The sequence below is a fragment of the Cervus elaphus genome, chromosome 18, assembly GCF_910594005.1.
Source record: "Cervus elaphus chromosome 18, mCerEla1.1, whole genome shotgun sequence".
In the NCBI taxonomy this organism is placed as follows: Eukaryota; Metazoa; Chordata; class Mammalia; order Artiodactyla; family Cervidae; genus Cervus; species Cervus elaphus.
In genome coordinates, this window is record NC_057832.1 from 57,622,416 (window position 1) to 57,643,664 (window position 21,249).

General features: G+C 37.7%; 1 protein-coding gene across 29 annotated transcripts in view; it reads right to left on the reverse strand.

The window, feature by feature from the left end:
* The window catches only part of NRCAM (neuronal cell adhesion molecule), a 327,295-nt gene that overhangs the window by 7,787 nt on the left and 298,259 nt on the right, over positions 1-21,249 (reverse strand). For 24 of the 29 annotated variants that reach the window (XM_043872996.1, XM_043872986.1, XM_043872987.1 and 21 more), the window contains 2 exons: positions 11,520-11,651; positions 10,466-10,544 (listed from right to left, as the gene is read on the reverse strand). In XM_043872996.1, coding sequence (XP_043728931.1) covers positions 10,466-10,544; positions 11,520-11,651 — 211 coding nt within the window. The other 5 variants (XM_043873008.1, XM_043873010.1, XM_043873009.1 and 2 more) reach the window with 3 other exon arrangements.

Below are 21,249 nucleotides of genomic sequence, written 5' to 3' on the forward strand. Positions count from 1 at the left end.
CCACCCATCCACCATACATCTAATAAATGTTTATTTAGCGCCTACTCTAAGACAGGCTCAAGTCACTGGAGATACAGCAACAAACAAAATAGACTAAAACCTTCACTAAGTTTACTTTTTGAAGGGGAGAATACAGACAATCTACATATTTCAAAAACTAGTTACAGAGTGTGTCAGAAGGTGATCAGTGCTATGGAAAATATAGAGCTGAGTAAAGAGAATGGAGGGTGTCAGGGGAGGGGATGGAAAGTGGACATTTAAGTAGGATTTCCAGAGAGGGCCTTGTTAAGAAGTGATGTCTGATCAAAGACGTAGAAAGAGTTGAGTTAGTCAGGTAGACAGCTGGAGGGAGAGTCATTATGACAGGGGTCAGTAGTGCAGATGCCCTTAGCAGGGCAAGCCTGTTCTAGGCATGGTGAAGGAGCTCGGGGTGGGACAGTGCAGAGGGGGAGAAGGGGCGAGGGGGAGAGGGGGAGAGAGAGATTGAGATTAAGGTAAAGAGGTGATAGATCAGGCCATGTAAGGATCTGTCTCACTCTCAGTGAGACACGAAGTCACTGGAGGAAATTCAGTGGATGAGTGAGCTCATATGATTTACATTTTTAAAGGATTACTGTCATCAGTATCGCAAATAGCCTACCTTAGAGGGAGGCGTTGGTGAACTACACCAAAACAGGACTGTGTCCACTTATTATGTATTGTTTATAGCTGCTTCAGTACTACAACAGAATTGTAGAGTTGCAACAGAAACCGTGCAACCTGTGAGGTCTAAAATACTTATCATTGGACGTTTTACAGAAAGTTAGCCAACTCCTGCTCCAGGCGGCCAGGGAGATTACCGTGATAATTCAAGAGTGAGAGGACTGTGACTCGGGACAGAGTGGAACACTGGGCTGCTACAAAGTGGTATTACAGACATATTCTGAAGACTGCACCATCAGGACTTTCTGATGGGTTGGATATGAAAGAAACAGAGAAAAAGACAACACCAACATTTCTGATTTGAGTAGCATGAAGGATGGAATTACCCTTACTCTGGAATGCAGCATGTTTGGGCTAGAAGACCAGTGGTCCAGTTTTGGACATGTTCAAATTTGACATGTCAGAGGAACCATTCATTTTGTGAGATAGTATAACACTATATAACACTGATATCTAAAACCAACAAGAACACTTTGAGAAAGCAAAAGTAACATTACAGGCTAATTTCACTTAGGAACACACATGAGAAAATCTCAAAGAAATCATGAGCAAATAGAATTTAGCAATCGACTAAAAAGAGAATATAGCATGACCAGGTTGGGTTTATCCCAGGAATGCAAGCTTCAGTTCAGTTCAGTCGCTCAGTCATGTCTGACTCGGCGACCCCATGAACCACAGCACGCCAGGCCTCCCTGTCCATCACCAACTCCTGGAGTTCACCCAAACCCATGTCCATCGAGTTGGTGATGCCATCCAACCATCTCATCCTCTGTCGTCCCCTTCTCCTCCTGCCCTCAATCTTTCCCAGCATCAGGGTCTTTTCAAATGAGACAGCTCTTCGCATCAGGTGGCCAAAGTATTGGAGTTTTGGCTTCAACATCAGTCCTTCCAATGAACACCCAGGACTGATCTCCTTTAGGATGGACTGGTAGGATCTCCTTGCAGTATAAGGGACTCTCAAGAGTTTTCTCCAACAACACAGTTCAAAAGCATCAATTCTTCGGCACTCAGCTTTCTTTATAGCCTAACTGTCACATCCATACATGACTACTGGAAAAACCATAGGCTTGACTAGATGGACCTTTGTTGGCAAAGTAATGTCTCTGCTTTATAATATGCTGTCTAGGTTGGTCATAACTTTCCTTCCAAGGAGTAAGCGTCTTTTAATTTCATGGCTGTAATCACCATCTGCGGTGACTTTGGAGCCCAGAAAAATAAAGTCAGCCACTGTTTCCACTGTTTCCCCATCTATTTGCCATGAAGTGATGGGATCGGATGCCATGATCTTAGTTTTCTGAATGTTGAGTTTAAGCCAACTTTTTCACTCTCCTCTTTCACTTTCATCAAGAGGCTCTTTAGTTCCTCTTCACTTTCTGCCATAAGGGTGGTGTCATCTGTGTACCTGAGGTTATTGATATTTCTCCCAGTAATCTTGATTCCAGCTTGTGCTTCATCCAGCCCAGCGTTTCTCATGATGTACCCTGCATATAAGTTAAATGAGCAGGGTGACAATATACAGCCTTGACGTACTCCTTTTTCCTATTTGGAACCAGTCTGTTGTTCCATGTCCAGTTCTAACTGTTGCTTCCTGAACCGCATACAGATTTCTCAATAGGCAGGTCAGGTGGCCTGGTATTCCCATCTCTTTCAGAATGTTCCACAGTTGATTGTGATCCACACAGTCAAAGGCTTTGGCATAGTCAATAAAGCGGAAATAGGTGTTTTTCTGGAACTCTCTTGCTTTTTTGATGATCCAGAGGATGTTGGCCATTTGATCTCTGGTTCCTCTGCCTTTTCTAAAACCAGCTTGAACATCTGGAAGTTCATGGTTCACATATTGCTGAAACCTGGCTTGGAGAATTTTAAGCATTACTTTACTAGCGTGTGAGATTTGGTGAGACGAGTACTGTACCAATTGTGCGGTACTTGGAGCATTCTTTGGCATTGCCTTTCTTTGGGATTGGAATGAAAACTGACCTTTTCCAGTCCTGTGGCCACTGCTGAGTTTTCCAAATTTGCTGGCATATTGAGTGCAGCACTTTCACAGCGTCATCTTTCAGGATTTGAAATAGCTCAACTGGTATTCCATCACCTCCACTAGCTTTGTTCGTAGTGATACTTCCTAAGACCCACTTGACTTCACATTCCAGTATGTCTGACTCTAGGTGAGTGATCACACCATTGTGATTATCTGGGTCGTGAAGATCTTTTTTGTACAGTTCTTCTGTGTATTCTTGCTGCCTCTTCTTAATCTCTTCTGCTTCTGTTAGGTCCATACCATTTCTGTCCTTTATTGTGTCCACCTTTGCATGAAATGTTCCTTTGGTATCTCTGATTTTCTTGAAGACATCTCTAGGCTTTCCCATTCTATTGTTTTCCTCTATTTCTTTGTATTGATCGCTGAGGAAGGCTTTCTTATCTCTCCTGGCCATTATTTGGAACTCTGCATTCAAATGGGTATATCTTTCCTTTTCTTCTTTGCTTTTTGCTTCCACTTCTTTTCACAGCTATTTGTAAGGCCTCCTCAGATAGCCATTTTGCTTTTTTGCATTTCTTTTTCTTGGGAATGGTCTTGATTCCTGTCTCCTTTACAATGTCACAAACCTCCATCCATAGTTCATCAGGCATTCTGTCTATCAGATCTAGTCTCTCTCTCTTTTTTTTTAGATCTAGTCTCTTAAATCTATTTCTCACTTCCACTGTATAGTCACAAGGGATTTGATTTATTGTAGCATTAAAACACCAATTCATGTAATTCACCATTTTTGCAAAAGAAAAAAAAATTTTTTATGATTATCTCAGTAGATTTAGGAAAAAGTTTTATGGTAAAACTTTTACCATAAAGGTAAAAATCTGAAAAAAAGACTTAGGAAAAATGTTTCATTCACAATAAAACCTTAATATACTAGCGACAGAAGTGTCTTTCTTAAATGTGTCTATAAGAAACCCTGAGTTAATGTCATCCTTGATGGTGAATGTTGAAAGTTTCTTGTTTAACATCAGAAATAACAATTCTAATCGAAACTGAATTGGAAATGCTAAGCGACATGATGAGAAAAAGAAATAGAAAGCGCATGTATTAAGAAGAAGAGAACTATTATTATTCATAAATAGTATGATTATGTATATAAAAAATTGGAAAGGACCTACAGGTAAACATTAGAATAAAAAGAGAGCTTAGCAACATTGCTTAATATCATATTAGCATAAAAGTAAGTTTGATCTAAGTACTTGAAAACAATTGGAAAATGAAATTTTAAAAATAATTCCATTTAGGATACCACAAAAATATAAAGTAGATAAGAACAAATCCAACAAAAACATGTGTAAGATTCCCATGAAGAAAATGAAGCTTGCATTCAAAATTATTAAATAAGAGGTAAATAAATGGAGGGATATACCATAACCATGAACAGGAAGACCTCTGGTAAATGTGTTAACTTTCTTTACATTGTTTTTAAGATTCAGTTTATTTCCAGTAAAAACACAATAGTCTTTTATATGGATCTTGGCAAGCTGATTCTAAGACATATAAGAACATGAAAAGAGTCAAGAATATTTAAAAATTTCTTCAGGAAGAATCACAAAGTTGGAGAACTTGACCTACTAGCTATCAAGACTCACCCCAAGCTACTATATTAAGACAGTTTAGTTTTGGTGCAGAGAGAGACAAACTGATGAGTGGAATAGAACATCAGACCCTGAAATGGAAATGCAGGAAGATCTTTTTGTTGGCTTTATTCCTACATCAAAAAAATTTTAACATTATCCTACTGGAAAATCTGGGCTTCGCTGCTGGCTCAGGTGGTAAAGAGTCCACCTGCAATGCAGGAGACTCTGGTTTGATCTCTGGGTTGGGAAGATTCCCTGGCGAAGGGAATGGCCACCCACTGCCGTACTCTTCCCTGGAGAATTCTTCGGACAGAGGAGCCTGGCAGGCTATAGTCCATGGGGTCACAATGAGTCAGACAGGACTGAGTTGCTAACACACACACACATTGGAAAATATTTTTTTGTAGCAACATTTTTAGAAAAATGTTAAAAAAATTATTTTTTTAATTTAAAAAATGTTAAAAAATGTTAAAAAACTTTATTTTTCATTAAAAATTATTTTTAATTTGGAGGATAATTGCTTTACAATGTTGTGTTGGTTCCTGCCATAAATCAACATGAATCATGCTATCATAACTGAGACAACTTTTAAAATCCTATTTTCCCACTATTTCCTGGTAGCAAGAAATAGAATTGACTTTTACATTATTTTTGTATTAGGCACTGTTACTAAACTCTCTTGTGAACTCTAAGATCTTCATGCAGATTTATTTGGATTTTTACACACATAATCGCACCAGTCATGAATAATGGCCAGCCAGTAAGCGGTTCCCCAGAAACATTCTTTCCAGTGTAATGGCCATGCGTGTGTGCTCAGTTGCTCAGTCATGACTGACTCTTTGTGACCCCATGGACTGTAGCCTACCTAGCTCCTCCGTCCATGGGAATCTCCAGGCAGGGATACTGGAGTGGGCTGCTGTAGTGGGTGAGAATCTATAGCAACATGGGCTGTGCTTGAAAGACATGAAGTAAGGAAAAGGGATATTCTCACAGAGTCTTTCCAGGAAAAGCTGTTCAGAGGCAGCTCAAGATCTTTTAAAGACGTGTGATATAATGTCCTACTTCAGGAATTAGAATCTGGTTAAATGAGAAAAATATATATGAGGCACCAGCACAGCGCCTGGCATATGAACAGTACCTAACAAATGAAAGTGCCCATCCACCTGCCATCACACCTCTTGGCTCCACTCCAGACTCCCTGCCTCAGAGAGACTTTTTCCTATGATATACCTTGTATAACACACACACTTAGAACTTTCCAGATGGGGTGGGTGGTGACAAGTCTGTGATGAAGCTCTGGATGAGTACCTGCGTCTTTTCACCTCAAAGATGAATTCTCTAATGACAGAGTAAGTCAACTGTTTTTGACATTGTGCCAAGGGAAGCTGCTTGGTCAAGTTTCAGTATGAAAGGGTAGTTTCCCAAACAAGAGGAATTTAGAAGCTACAGAAGATCATTGAAAAATCATATCCTTATTTAGCTACGTGGTATTTAAAGCTTAAAAAAAATCCATCCATGTTTTTATGAGAATTTTTTAAGGACAGGAGGTATCAGATGTTAATTCTTAGCCTGGAATGGCAAAGATGAACACGTTTCCAAAAAAGTAATAAAATCATCATAAAATAGTACATATAGCCACAAAATATGTTTTTGATACACATGATCATATGAGTTGTGGATAATGATTATCTTTATTCAAGGCTATAAGTTGTGCAGTGGGTGGAACCTTCAAAACTCAGCTCCTGCATTTCTCCCGCGGGACAACTTCTTGTGCCACCTCCTTCAAGGCCATGCACTTGGCTTTGGCTTCCTGTCCCTGCTCCCTTGGCACCTTGGCTGTATCTCTTCCCTTTCAGGGCACTCTTAACACTATGCCCAGATTGTCCTTTTATTTCCCTGCATCCCTCCCTAGACTATTAACTAGTGAGATAACTATTGGTTTTAAAATCTCCACAGCCTAGTATACAGTAGGCACTCAATAAATATTGGCTAAATGAATTCACTGTAAAGTAACACTAAGAGTGTGCATTTTAGAAATTCTTTAAAATTCTAACTTTAACATTTTTTTCACTTTTTTTTCATCAATTTTATGATGTCAGACAAAGCACTGGGACCAATTCTTTCCTTTCTCTTACCCTAAAGAATCAATTTTAGAGAGCTCACTTTTTAAAAATACCTGTGCACACAGAAAGTATCCATTGAATGCCTGCAAAGTAAAAACGCAGCAATGATGGATACATCTGTGATCACTGGGTCTGATTTTCCTGTGGTCACCACCTTACCATGGTCAAATCATGCTGCAATAATTTGTGACATTCACAAAACAAACATTCCCTCTAAAAGTCCGTCACTGTTTATACTGCTCATGATCAGTTTATGTCTCTGAGCAGAATAAATCTAAAATATATAACATGTGCAATATATGTGCACATCATCTGTGCCTCATGAACATGGGTTAGCATGCGTGCAACAGGGTCATGTTCATGTGACAAGACTCCCATGCCAACAGCCTCCATTCATACTATGAGTTCACGTACCATGGTTACATGGCTTATGACCTATGTTCATTTTGGTTTTTAAAGGAATGGATCTAAAGAATAAAAAAATACTTACACAGTTGGTTGCATTGTTTCTTTGATTTTTCTACATGTTAGTAACGATGCAGATCCTACTGTCTGCATAATTAAAGAAACAAACAAAGAAAGCTGCAGGCTTCCACCAGAGGGTGACTGTTTGGGGGTGGGTGTTGGAGTGAGAGTACAAGGTTACAGCATATGCAAAAAAAACCCATCAAATTTGGCCATTGAAGTTCCATCCCTTCTGCACTATGAAATACTCCCTGGCTCAGAGCCAATCATATACAAATGGTTTCATCCTCAAGCATGAGAATAAGCAAATCATCAGCAGAATTCATTAACATTTAGGCAATAGTCCTGATTTTGTGTGTGTCTGTGTGTGACAGAATATTAATTTCTTTTCAGAATGAAAAAGAATAAGAATAAATAAATAATACAGAGCTCAAAAACTTCTAGAAGGTGCAAAATACAGAAGGGTCTCTTGTGATTGTCACTCCTGTGACATTTAAGTATATTACTTAAAATTCTATAATAAACAGTTGGATCCATTTTCATTCATGTGACACCTATGGAGTGAAAGGGTTTTTAGTTTCTTCCAGTAGAAAAGAAACCAAAGGAAAAAAATTCAAGGTCATGCCAGGAAGTCATAAGACAAAGCCACATCTGTAGCAAAGGGTGGCTGGGTGTTTTGGGAAGTGATTTCACTTGTGGGATTGTCCTTACGAACTTTCAGCTTCAATAAAAAAAAAAAATCACTGAGTTGTGTTTCAGGTTTAAGATACCTGTCAGAACCTTCTCCTTTGGCAGTTCCCAGATCTATGGAATTTCAAGTTTGTTTTCTTCACACATGAACCAATGAGCTTGTTCTTAATAAACCGAAGGAAAAGTCTTTCTCTTCTGAGAAACTCAAGGCATTAGCTAAAAACAGCTATTTGAAAATACGTCACAAACATACCACATATGAATTAACACCATGACAAAGAAATATGATCAAAGAAATATAAACACAGTGATAATAAGGTCAGTAACTAATACTCACTGTGTACTGCTCTGAAATCCCAAGTCACATTAAAACTCATTGGTAGATAGTTCGTAAAGGAGCACAGAAATCAGAGAACTAGAAACCTTCGGAGATTATCTCACACTTGAACAACTCTGTCATTTTATAGATGGAAAAATCTGACACTTGGATTAAATGTCATATCTAAAGAAATCAAAGGTAAGGGCTAAGTTGACAGCAAAAATAAGTCTCTTGATTCCAGATGAGTTCACATTCAACCTTGATTAGAATCATGTTTTAATGAAGTAGGCAGCAGAGGGACCCTGAGAAAGCCTTACTATATTAGATCATGGTTTCACATAACTATAAGAGCAAGTTGACATTTGAGATGCACAGAGTGAGCAGTATGTTGCCAGATTCATTTGGGCATGATAATGTAGGACGGAAATCCATCACCATGTGAAGAATATACGAAGAGCGATAGTTTGTTTTTGGTTTGTGCAAATACATAACTTTTCTGGGCTATATAAAAAATTTGGCTTTATCACAATAAACAGCAGTGCACATATCTTGGGTAGAATTCTAGTCATGGGAAAACTAAAAATAACAAGTTGTTTAGTCATTCTGGACTCTCTTACTTTATAGGAGAAATATGTAGGAAAGTGAATGAAATCAGCAAAGATTTCAACTCATCCAGTGTTAAGATGTGGCTACCCTCGGCTGCAGCCCTCTGCAGCCTGCTTTAATGCATTAATATTACTTTGTGGATGGACCACTGGGGATGCTGAATGAGGTTTTCATACCCTTTCAGTCTTGTAGTCAACATCTGACATCAAGACAACCCTCACTAGATGTTTTTTTTGTATCCTAAGATCCAGAATTCTGAAGAGTTTTAAAAATCACAGTTACCTCTTCTGAAAAGGAGATTACTCTGAGGTGCTGAGACACACAGGCAAAGCACTTACATCTGTGTGGAGACTGGTGTGAACCCAACTTTGTAAAAAACACATAGTTTTTTTTTTATCAGTTCTCATATTTCTTACCCTTGGCTTTATTTTGCCCCTTGTGATGTTGACATGGTCATACCAAAAATGAGCTCTAGAGATAAGTAAAAATGAATACACGTATCTTTTTTATAAATATCATCTGGCAATCACAAACAGTGACACATTTTATTTTACCTAAAAGCCTTTTCTTCTGGCGAGAGAGAGTCTCAATACTGGCCCAGTGCAGATTTAAAAGATTATACTTTATGTAATCAAGAGGCTTACAGAAAGGAAGAACAAAGTGTAAAAGCATTTTTGATTAATAGACACATTTTTTGGAATACCAAAATCCTAATGTTTTAATTGAATAAATATATCTTTTGTTTCTGCTTTAAACACATCTAAAACAATTATTATTTATCTCTCTTAAATACCTATACCCCCAGGCAAGAAAATCTTTGTTTAAACAGCTTCTTTCTTTTTTTTTAAAACTATTTAGCACATAGGTTACATTACCTTTGTCCTTAATGACGGAGCCAAGCCAAGAACATTTTATTTACCAAGACCCTGTGAATTAGCACACTGCTTCCAGGGCTGTGCTATTTCTTAGTAACTAAGAGCTTCTAAAACAACCTAGTCATTGAAGTGAAGTGAAGTGAAGTGAAAGTCGCTCAGTTGTGTCTGACTCTTTGTGACCCTAGAGACTGTAGCCTGCCAGGCTTCTCTGTCCATGGAATTCTCCAGGCAAGAATACTGGAGTGGGCAGCTGTTCCCTTCTCCAGGGGATCGTTCCCACCCAGGGATCAAACCTAGGTCTCCCACATTGCAGGTGGATTCTCTACCATCTGAGTTACCACGGAAGCCCAAGAATACTGTAGTGGGTAGCCTATCCCTTCTCCAAGGGATCTTCCAAAACCAGGAATCAAACTGGGGTCTCCTGCATTCCAGGTGGATTCTTTACTATCTGAGTTACCAGGGAAGCCCTCCTAGCCATCATTTCATGATTAATAGGAGGGTGTACAGGAACCTGTTTTGGTAAAAAAAAAAAAAAAAAAACCCTTCTAATCCAAGATGAAAAGAGTAATATCAGTTTTACAAAAGCGCTGCTTAGAGAATGACAGGGATAGTTTGCTTTATAATTCAGGTTTATAGAGCACTGTTGTTTTAACTCTTATTGTAACACTTGAGTTTTTCTCTGTTTATCAATTATAGCAAGGGTCTCTAGAAAACAGGTCAGAGTGGGAGATACTCCATCTCCAAACCTATTACTACAAAGGAAATTTATAATGAAAAGTGAGATATTTTTCTTGTCTATGCCATGCAGCTGGTGGGATCTTGGTTCCCTGACCAGGGATCAAACTCAGGTCCTGGCAGTGAAAGTGCCAAGTCCTAACCAAAAGTGAGATTACTTTAACTGTGAGGGATGTGTAAACATTTATACACGGAAGTGTTTCTAAACTAATTTTTGAGATAAACAGGCAGTTCCAGGCAGAGCATGTTGCTGGCTGAATCCCATTCTAGGCAAGACTGAGTGTGGTATCTGTGCAGGGCAAGGAGAATGAAGGGCGACGAAGAAGCAGGGGGCTCACCTGTATTCTCCAAAAGTGCCATCATCTTCCTTCATAGGCTGGATTTCAGGATCTGCGTGGGCATCTTCCTTTTCTTTAACTAAAAAATTACCAAAAAAATTACTATCTATTGATCCTGTGTTTCCTTATTCAAAGTCCTTAGGAGTACACTCTATGAGATATAAAGCAGTGGGGAAATTATTCTATACACCATAGATGTTACGCAACCAGATGTATCATGTGGCCATGCATTTATTTACTGGCCCACCTCCCCAGTTAGGGAACAAATGTAAGCCATGGTGGTGAAAGCCCAGAATCTTAACCACTAGGCCATCAGGGAACTCCCTATGCATATATTTTGAGTATTAGTCTCTTGGAGGTAACCTAGAAAAATAGAACAGGTTAGAATAACCTATAATATTTTGCTAACAGATAAAGTTAACCTCATGAAAGCATTTTGGCATAAGTTTCTTACTCACTTGATAGAAGTCTTAAGTTTCTAAGATTTCCCCCTATTTTATCAATCTATCTGTTAACTATATTCATGGGTACAAGTTGCTTTGGAAATCTATTCTTTTGTAGATTTTTTTCCCCGTCACTGAAAGGGAAATGGCCAGGTAAAAAGAAAATAGAAATTCACTGGATCTATTAAATTGAACAAAACATTAACCGTGTAGGGAAAGCACTATTACACATCATGATATCAGGATCCAATTCATGCATTACTTCCTTTAGAAAACTTCATGTTTTCCTTCTGCCCCTGCCTGTTGGTTTTAGATGCTATTTCAGCACCTATGACTCATGTGAAGCCTAAGGAATCAGAATCACTAATATCTTCAGAGGACAGATTCATTTGCTCCCCCAAGGAGTCTTTTGATCCTTGACAAGTTTTAGGCTTCCGTTACATACAAAGGGATCAGCAAGTGTCTGAACAGAAAGTCTGAATGTATGGCTCTGGGAAGATACACTTGGTGTATCTTCTTAGGGTAGTCTCCGTGATGACTCTCATGATTTCTTTTTAGTTTCACGGATTATCATGCATCATTAGAGGGCAATTTCAATCTTTGTTTCTTACCTGGATATTTACCACCTTTGTTTCTTCTGATGAAGCAAACAATCAGCAAAATTAAGATCAGGAGAGCGACAGCACACATTAGACCAATGAACCAGCCCTGAGTTGCTATATCCACCTGCCGGCTTGCCATCGCTGAAAAACAAGCCAATGGTGTCAGTGCCAATGGGTTAAGGAGGAGGTGAGAAGTGTTGTAGCTTCTTGCAGTACAAAACTGCCATGTACATGAGCTTTTCTATATTTTACATGTGGCCCCACACTGGAATCTAATCAGGAGTTACATAAATATTCAACTGGTGAAAAATCTTCAACAATTAAGAAAATTCAAATAGAGAAATCTTACTGTTAACACCATTCAATGCTAACAAACCCTGCTGAGCATTGCATTCAGTTATTTTCACTATATATTTTCAACAGAAACATAGTCCCAAATCAATTAAAACATTTATTGTTTACAAGATAACTTGTATTGTACAATGATAAGAATAGATCATTTGAAACAGAACAGAATGTATACATCCAATGGAGTATTTTTCTTTCAAAGGAACCACTTTCAGAGGCTAAAATATCATTGCAATAATGTTGCCATTTTCCCTAAATGTTTTAGAAACTGTCTGTTAAAAAAGAAAACTTTCCACACATGAAACCTGTCCAAATAAGATAACCAATCTTATTACTTTATATAACATCTCAATTTGTACACAAAATATTCCTTAGATTTATTTTTCATCTCATTTGCCAGAGTTCTGAAGGTGCTGGGGAAATTTCTGAAAAATCTTATTTATCATAAAAGGATCAACATGTAATATTCAATATCATTCAGGATCCAATCCAAAAACTATTAGGCCTATCTTTATCAGTGGTATTACTGGAGTAAGTGGCCAGTTTAAAGAGAAAAATACTCAATCACATGTGTACATATTAAGTCTTCATCTATTCTGAGTCAAATAATGTGAAGCCCTTTATTCAACCAATCACAGTATGCAAATCTCCTAAGAAAAACACAGAAAAATTAGCATTTCCAGTATTGTTCAAAAGTGTCAATCAAATGGGACAAAGTGCAGCATCAATGGCTATTCAGAAAAGCCCTTGAGAATTTGTTTCAAGACAGTGGTATAAAATCTTGATTTTTTTTTCCTCTTTTTACCTTAATCAAGGTAAAGGGTTTTCTTCTTTTTATTGGTAAGAATGCCTGTATATCATTCTTTTAATTTGATTGAATTTCTTCTGAATCCATTAACATGACTGGGTTAGGTGAATGTGATTGCTGGATGCAGAAAGAAGCATGGCGACAAGTATCCCAGGCTACTGTATGTTGCAAAAACAGCACCTTATTGCCTTTTTTCTCCACTCAAAGGATAAGGAGAAAAATGAAATGCTTAAAATCAAGTGTGAAGAGGAATGTGAAAAATTATGTGGATGTGTGTTGAAGAAATAAAATGAGAAGTGAAATACATTCTTTGGAATATTTATCAAATTGCTGGTAGCCAGTCCGAGTAGCTTCTTGGGCTTCACTGGTTGGAGGGCTTTTGAGTTGTATAATCACTAGATACTACTGAAGCAGGAGTATGGGCAGGACTCCCCTTCCATACAAATACCATAACCATCACAGGGAGGATGAAGGTGAGCATGATGATAACGAGAAGTAACATTTTGAAACTTACTCTACACTAGGCACTGTACTGAGGGCTAAATTTCATTCAGTCTTCACAAAAATCCTTTGAGGTAGGCATGAGAAATAAACTCAGGCTCAGAAGGGTAAAGACCTTGTCTGAAAGTTGGAGCTTTACCCAAGAATGTGGATTCCAAAGAACATGGTATCAGCCATTGCACACTACTGCTATAATGCACTGGTGCCCAGGCATCAACTCTACAGAAGTCTCTACAGAGAATAAAATGTTGTAGGGACTTGCATCTTTTAAATATTTTAAAAGTCCATCACTACACAAACTCTGGCAACATAGTTCTGTCAGTTTACACATGGTCTCTGATTATGTACACTTTCTTCAAAGCTGAACCAAAAACTAACTTATATAAGTCTATGGAGCCTTTGCTTGAAGTTACAGAGTCCTTGTTTTTAATATGCTTAATGCTTTACAGCCCTGTAATAAATACTATCTGCATTTACATTTTTCATCTAATTATGTGCAACTGATGAGGGCAAAATGCAAGAAGATACTCAAGTATCAGCATAGACATTGTCTTAGGAAGATGCTGACTGTCAAAACTGAACTGCCAACTGGTGGTTTGTGGTTATGCAGCTATGCCCAAAGTGGAAATGTTTCTTGACAGCTGATAAAGGAACACCCAAGTTGACTTTGAGTTTTGCCCCTATGTCTAAAGAAAAAAAGTATGTCTCACTACCCCATTTATTTAAGACTGGGAAGACACAGGATGTTAAGAGGTGCATGTGTATGCATGCTCACACACACATTCAAGTGCACCAGAAGTTGATATAAAACAAAAATTATGTAAGTGAAAAGAGCTTCTGTTGATTTCCCATCCACATAAAAAGGAATATGAAGTCCAGAATGACTATAAGAGACTTTAAATGTTCCCAGGACATTCCAAAATCATCTTAACTACAAAGGCATATATTACTACAAATCTAAGTCATGGCCACCACTATGCATCTCTCTCTCTCTCTCTCTCTCTCTCTCACACACACACACACACACACACACACACACACACAATGAAGGCTGTGAGGTTTTTTCTTCTTGAAAAAGAGTTAGTAGGATTGGGTAGGAGAGCAACAGAGGATTGTCCCTTTATTTAAAATTTTTACAGGAAAAATCTATTCATGTATTAGTTGAATAAGCCACATACAACACATTAAACAAACAGACAGACCTAAAGAATATGAAAACAGAAAAGAAACCAGAGCCATGAAATTGATTTTGTTTCCTAGAAGTTAGTCTTAACAACCGTCTTCTCTATCACCTTGCTTGTTGTCTCATGTTTAACCTGTGTTCTGTGGGAGTAGGTCTTTGAGGAAAATGTCCTTGAGTACTTAGGATCATAAAACAAACATGGAAGATAACAGACTCACAGACTTAGGAAATAAACTTATGGTTACCAAAGGGGAAAGATGGGAGGGGGGATAGATTGGGAGTCTGGAATGCACATATATACACTACTATATTTAAAACAAATAACCAATAAGGACCTACTGTATAGCCCAGGGAACTCTGCTCAACATTCTGTAATAACCTAACTGGAAAAAGAACAGATACATGTCTATGTACAACTGAATCACTTTGTTGTACATCTGAAACTAAAACAACATTGTTAATCAACTATACTCCAATGTAAAATAAAATTTAAAAAAAATTTTTTAAAACATGGAAGAAAAAGAGTGATAAAATGGATTTTTTTGAAGAATCCATTATGTATAAAAGTGACCTGCTGAAGAGTTAAAATAGTTAGAAATGTTTAAAAAGGGAAAAAAATTACTTTGGTCAAAGTTTGGAGGCAGTTGACCAAAAAAAAACCCCCAAAACCAGAACCCACTGGGGGAAAAAAAAACAAACTGTTGGGCCCAGTAAAATTTAATCTGCTTTAAATCTTTTGTGAAAGGAGAGAAGAGACTCAGTAATTGGGGGAAAGAGGTGAGAAAGCAAGAAAAGGAGGTAGGAGTCTTAACAAACGTGAGGGTAAGAAGCACAATAGCATGATACCATCTCGAGTCTTGTTTTTCAGTGTGTGCAGTAAGGAGAAAACTATGAAATAGACCTTAGGGACTTCCCTAGTGGGCCAGTGATTAATACTTCACTTTCCAATGCAGGAGGGTACAGGTTCGATCCCTGGTGAGGGAGCTAAGATCTCACATGCCTTATGGCCAAAAAACCAAAACATAAAACAGAAGTAATATGGTAACAAACTCAATAAAGACTTAATAAAAATGGTTCATATCAGAAAAATCATCAAAGAAATAGATCTTAAAAAACCAGTATCAAAGAAAAAGACAGTGTCATGAAACAAAAGCACAGGTGAAAGTTGAGTCTAGGTTTCTAAAATGAACAGAACTCAGAGAGAAGCAGCTCATTCACGCGGAGAGTTAAAAATTCAGCCAGGATGCTATGTTTCCATGCCAGGCACTAGCATTCTCACCTTGAGATCTAGCTGGAGGAGTGAGAATCAAGAGTAGCAGAAGATCATGAACCCTACAGTTCATCCCACAGCCCTACAGGATAGACAGAGAAACCAGGAGGACCAGGAAGCTGGATGAACAGCATCTGACATCCTAGAGCTCATATGTTAAGTAAGGTCACTATGGTTTAATGGATGTTTATCCCCTTAACAGGCAGGCCTGGTGTGCTGCAGTCCATGGGATTGCACAGGACTGAGCCACTGAACTGAACTGATTCTCTTAAGTTACATTTACATGTCAAAGGTGACAATAGGTAGTTGTGGCCTTATCCTATTCTCCCTTGCTGACACACAAGAATGGCCCGCCCCTGAGTGCTCATCTTGAAACTTACTTGCCAGCTGCTGCTATTATTGTAGGTATAACCACATCAAAGACAAAATTGTTTTCTAAAGGGTTTGGTTTGCTCTCTGTCCTAGAAAATGAACAAAAGAAAAAAATGCCACAACTTGATTTTGTGGATGGAATTAATTCTAACTAGATCTGCAAAGTAGGAGTATACGGGACCATGAAGGGTCTAGAACAGATGGAAAGACGTTCCAAGAGCTGAACAGAATGGTCATTTTTCTTTCTTTTTTTTTGACCAATTTTATTTATTTATTTTTTTCCATTTATTTTTATTAGTTGGAAGCTAATTACTTTACAATATTGTAGTGGTTTTTGCCAGAATGCTCATTTTTGCTGCTGTTGTTTTTGCTTATTTATTGGCCGTGTGGGATCTCAGTTCCCTGACCAGGGATCAAACCAGTGCCCCCTGCATTGGAAGGCAAAATTCTTAACCACTGGACTGCCAGGGAAGTCCCTGAAAAGTGGTCACTTTGCAGATAACTTGTTCCCCTTGGGATGTGGGCCTCTGTGGCCTTGAATGGTGGGTGTAGAGAGAGCTTATTCTTGGTGTTGAAAATATGAGCTCTCCTGCGTTCTAGCTGGGTGATAGGGCAGGCTTTTCTCCTCTCATTACAGGTCATTGACATGGGGTAGAAGTGGGTAATAGTCTCCTTCACAAGATTGTTGTAAGGACTGAATGAGGAAAGCCAAGAAAACCGTTTCCCCAGTAGAAATTAGCACTGAATAAACGCTAACACTAGGGCTGTTATTAGCATCCTAACTCTATATGGACAGAATAGCTAATTGAGCTTTTAGTATTTTGAAATTAAAAGTTCTCGGTAATAACAAACACCTTGTCCTGCTGGCTGTGAATGGCAATTCCTCTTTTAAGTTTAATACAGAATTTTCCTAGAACTCTGTACACTTATGGATATGAAAGTACAAAGAACAGAATGACAGGAAAATATTTTTCCTTAAGCATTATGATTTTAGCATATGAATATTTTCATAAGGTATTTTAATACTACATTTATTTAATAAGTTCTTAAATATTACCTATGGTTTTTCTTTTTTTTAAACCACTCATGTTCTTTTCTACATTAGAAGAAATGATTTTAAAAATCATAAGGCTTGGGTAAGGAAAGACACACAAAAAATACATTTTTGCCTGTGGGTTCTACAGGAAATGCAACATTTCCCCAAGAATGCATGAAATGAGTGAATAAAACATGATTTTATGAATCATAAAATGAACACATACCACACAACCCTTTAAATTGAAGCAAACAGGGATTATTTTCCATCTTATGAGGAAATATGGATATTTTTACACCTTACAAGAACATTTTTCTTTATCTTAGAGACTTTAATGTCCTTGTGTATTTTGATAATATTCACATAACTAAAATATATACAAGCAGTCAAATATGATAATGAAGTACATGAATTTAATAATTTTTTGTTCTACATCAGTTTAATATTCTTCACATCAGTTGTTTCACCCAAACTGCAGGGTTCGGTTGGATTACAATCCATTTTGACATTAAAAATTGTGACTTTATCAATGAGTTGTTTCAGCTCTAAAGCATTTCAAAAATTCTATTCTAACTCTGAGGGAAAATTGAGACATATAAATGATGTGAAAAGTTGAGTCACCTAAATCATGTAGGTTAAGAATCATACTTCCCTTTGGTTTTGTAATGGTTTTGGCAAAAATGTAATTAGAAGGTGATTTGCTCAGTTCTGTAATTCATTTGATATAAAGAGCCAAAGACAATTAAAAACCCACCTCGCCACCCAAATGGGCCCCACAGAAGGACATTCTCAGCCCTACCCACAATAGGCTCCATCAGCCTCCCGTCTCCAACTGGAGCACTGGGTGGCCTCACTTCTGACCGGGAGCCAGAACTGGTGTGGTGTGCACCTCACCTGGGCCTGTCTCAAACACATCCTCTGAACTCACAAAACCAGAGTCCCCCTCAGCACCAACTCGAACTTTGTATGCTGTTCCTGGCATTAGACCCTTTAACCCAAAGAAGCTCCAAGAACCATTTACAATTTCTCTCCTCCATTCTTCTTTGCCTATGGAAATTTTGCAAAAACAACACATTTGAATGTTTTAAGGGAATGGAAATCATTTAATGCTTCAAAAAAGGAAAATACACTTTATAGGCAAAAGACAAAATCTAAGGTGCTTCAGTTTATCATTTTAGATGACATAAGTTGAGTTGTGTCAAATAAATCAATGAAAATGAACCACTACATGACAATATCCTCAAAGAAAAATCAACTGGATATCAGATGACATTTTAACTGCATATATACCCACTGGATTAAATCTTTTTAACACGAGAGAAACTTCTTGATCTGTACCTTGCCTTGTGAAATTACTGACTTTCTCTAACGACATTTATGAAAAGAACTGTAATACATTAAATAACTTGATTGAACTATGGAAAGAACTGGTTTTTTTTTGATTCACAAGACAAATCTTTCAGTAAACTTAAATGCCTTCAAATTTATCCAAGTTATAGATTCAACCTTTCTCAAGTACTGGTATTTCTAAACTCATAGGTTTTTAAAAAAATATTTATTTGCACAATAAGGGCCTAAACAGAAAGCTGGACTATATTCAACATTTTGTCACAAACATTCACTGGCCACCCAGCTCATTAAGTGCAGAGCACTGTATTAAGGAGGAGGACTGGATTCTCATACACTCTGAAAATTTAAGTTCCCCCTCTCCTAGTAGATGTGGCCAGGATATAAGTAGAGTACCTGACTTGGGAATACATTAAACATAGAAATAAAATTATTTTTTATTACTCTTATTTACAAGTCATGGGTAAAGAGTTTTAAGTACCACAAACTAAAAATAACATAAGCAATGGAACTTATTATGTCCCTTGTATTTCATAACATGAACCAACGAGACTCCTAATTATGTATAAAATATATAAGTTGATGGTTCACTCTAATTTTTTCACATACATTGGATTCATTTATTTAGATCAAGTTATTTTTCAGGACGATCCACAGTGCATCCTGAAGATGTTCTCAATCTCTTCAAATATAGCCCCCCAATTAAAACCCAGGTAATGAAATCATTTCTTACTGCCAGCTACACCATATTCAACATAAAAGTTCACAAGCTCTGGTCCCTCATATTCCCAACTGATATTGGCTGAGGTCTCAGCAGCGGCAGTAGCAAGTTTGCTGATCCTGGGGTATACTGCTTAAAATAAATATTCAACAGAAAAATAAAACAGATAGACAGACAAGTCAAATTGCAAAATCAAACACACAAACAATGTAAAATAAGTTTAAGTACTCTGAAATTGTTCAAGTCAAATGAAATTGATAACAGGGTTCATTTCTACTTCACTTTACTTCACTTCTTAAATTATAGCATTAGGAAACTAATGAGAAATCAGAAATAATGACACATACATATTAAAATGTATGAGTTCTATGATGTGGGTCCTGAACAGTCCCGAGAGACAGTCCCGAGAGCATCAGAGTCTCCATGTACTGATGTACAGTGGGGATGAGGTGCTGAACAATGCTAGGGGCAGAGGTCACAGTGTATGAGACTGCAAGGTCAAACCCAATACTAGTGGCTGCTTTTCCATGCTACTTATCATCTCAGTGTAGGTCTTTAATGAATTGGTGTTTAGATAAGAAAAATAATAGTGGCTTCTGATGTATTTTGAGTCACAAATTTCTTTAAGAATCTGCCTCTGGGAAATTCAGGGACCCCAGGTGAGAAGCAGCTGCCCTGGAGAAGGTTGGATAGTTAGGGTACACTGAAAAAGAAGCTGCAAAAAAAAAAAAAAAAAAGCTCAATACTAGTTATCAGAAGTGAAGAAACAAGAAATAAAATGAATAAGAACTATTTCATTTGACACAGTCCAGAGAGCAAGACAATCTTACCTGACTGTTCATTACATACCATGTTCTGAGAAAATCATAGTGTAATCTAATGTGACCTAGTGTAATCTAACGTAATCTAGTGTAATCTAGTGTAATCAGGTGTAAGGCCAACTGATATGAAGAACTGACTCCTTGGAAAAGACCCTGTTGCTGGGAAAGATTGAAGGTGGGAGGAGAAGGGAACGACAGAGGATGAGATGGTTGGATGGCATTGCCGAATCAATGGACATGAGTTTGAGTAAGTTCCAGGAGTTGGTGATGCACAGGGAAGCCTGGCGTGCTATGGTCCATGGGGTCCCAAAGAGTCGGACACAACTGAGCTACTGAACTAAACTGAACTGAATCTAAACAGCTTCCTGAAACATCAGATTATGGAACCTACATGATGCAAAAGGCTTGCTACCTAGTTAAGATGACATCTACAGTCATTAAAAGATGTTATTTGAGCTGTTATTTGAGATGTTACCCGAGCCTGACAATTCTATCAACCTTCACAATGGCCTACAGTAAAAATGACATAGTTATAGCTATATTAACTTGGGTAGTTAAACAGTGATATATCAAATTATTATCCCAGGGGAAATATACTAAGATAGTAAACCAGAACGCAGGAATGGGTTTATTCAGGCTCTGAAATTAAATTCCAAATTATTTTATATAATTTAGAAGCCAAAACCCTCTACTGAAACAAATTCAATGAAATAGCATTTCTTAGAATCAAAAAGAGAAGTATATTAAACAAATTCAATAATGCATTTGACCTCTGAGATCTAATTCACCATCACATATATATTGCATGCTCCTCTGTGCTAAGGATGGGGGACAGCAGAAAGCAAAACTGATTATGGAATTACATAGGGTCCTTCTGTGGACCTAACTGATTTAGTTGTCTGAGGTTTTCATCTTAAAGGAACAGTAATAAAAATATGATCAATCAACAGAGACACAGTTAAAACATTTCCTGTATCTAAAGCATCAGTGGCAAAAAATCCAGGCAAAACACTAATTTTCCTCAAAAATTTTTGGAATCATGGAACTGAGGAATGTAGTCTTGGCCTAATTATGGAAGATGTTCAAGGCAGAGCCATACCTTCCAACAGAAGAGCAATTTGCTGCTGCTTCTTTTTTTGCTGATTCTTAAAGATACCCAGAGAACACAGTACAATTTCCTAAGGCTATCCTGTTGGGCCCTTCTTATCACAGAGAATTCTAACCCTCTTTGCTTTTAATCCCCAGTCATGCACTTACTGAACCGATACTCCTGAGCACCTGTGATGTGCTGGTGGGATGTGCTAGTGTTATTTCTTCTCTGGGCTTTATCTA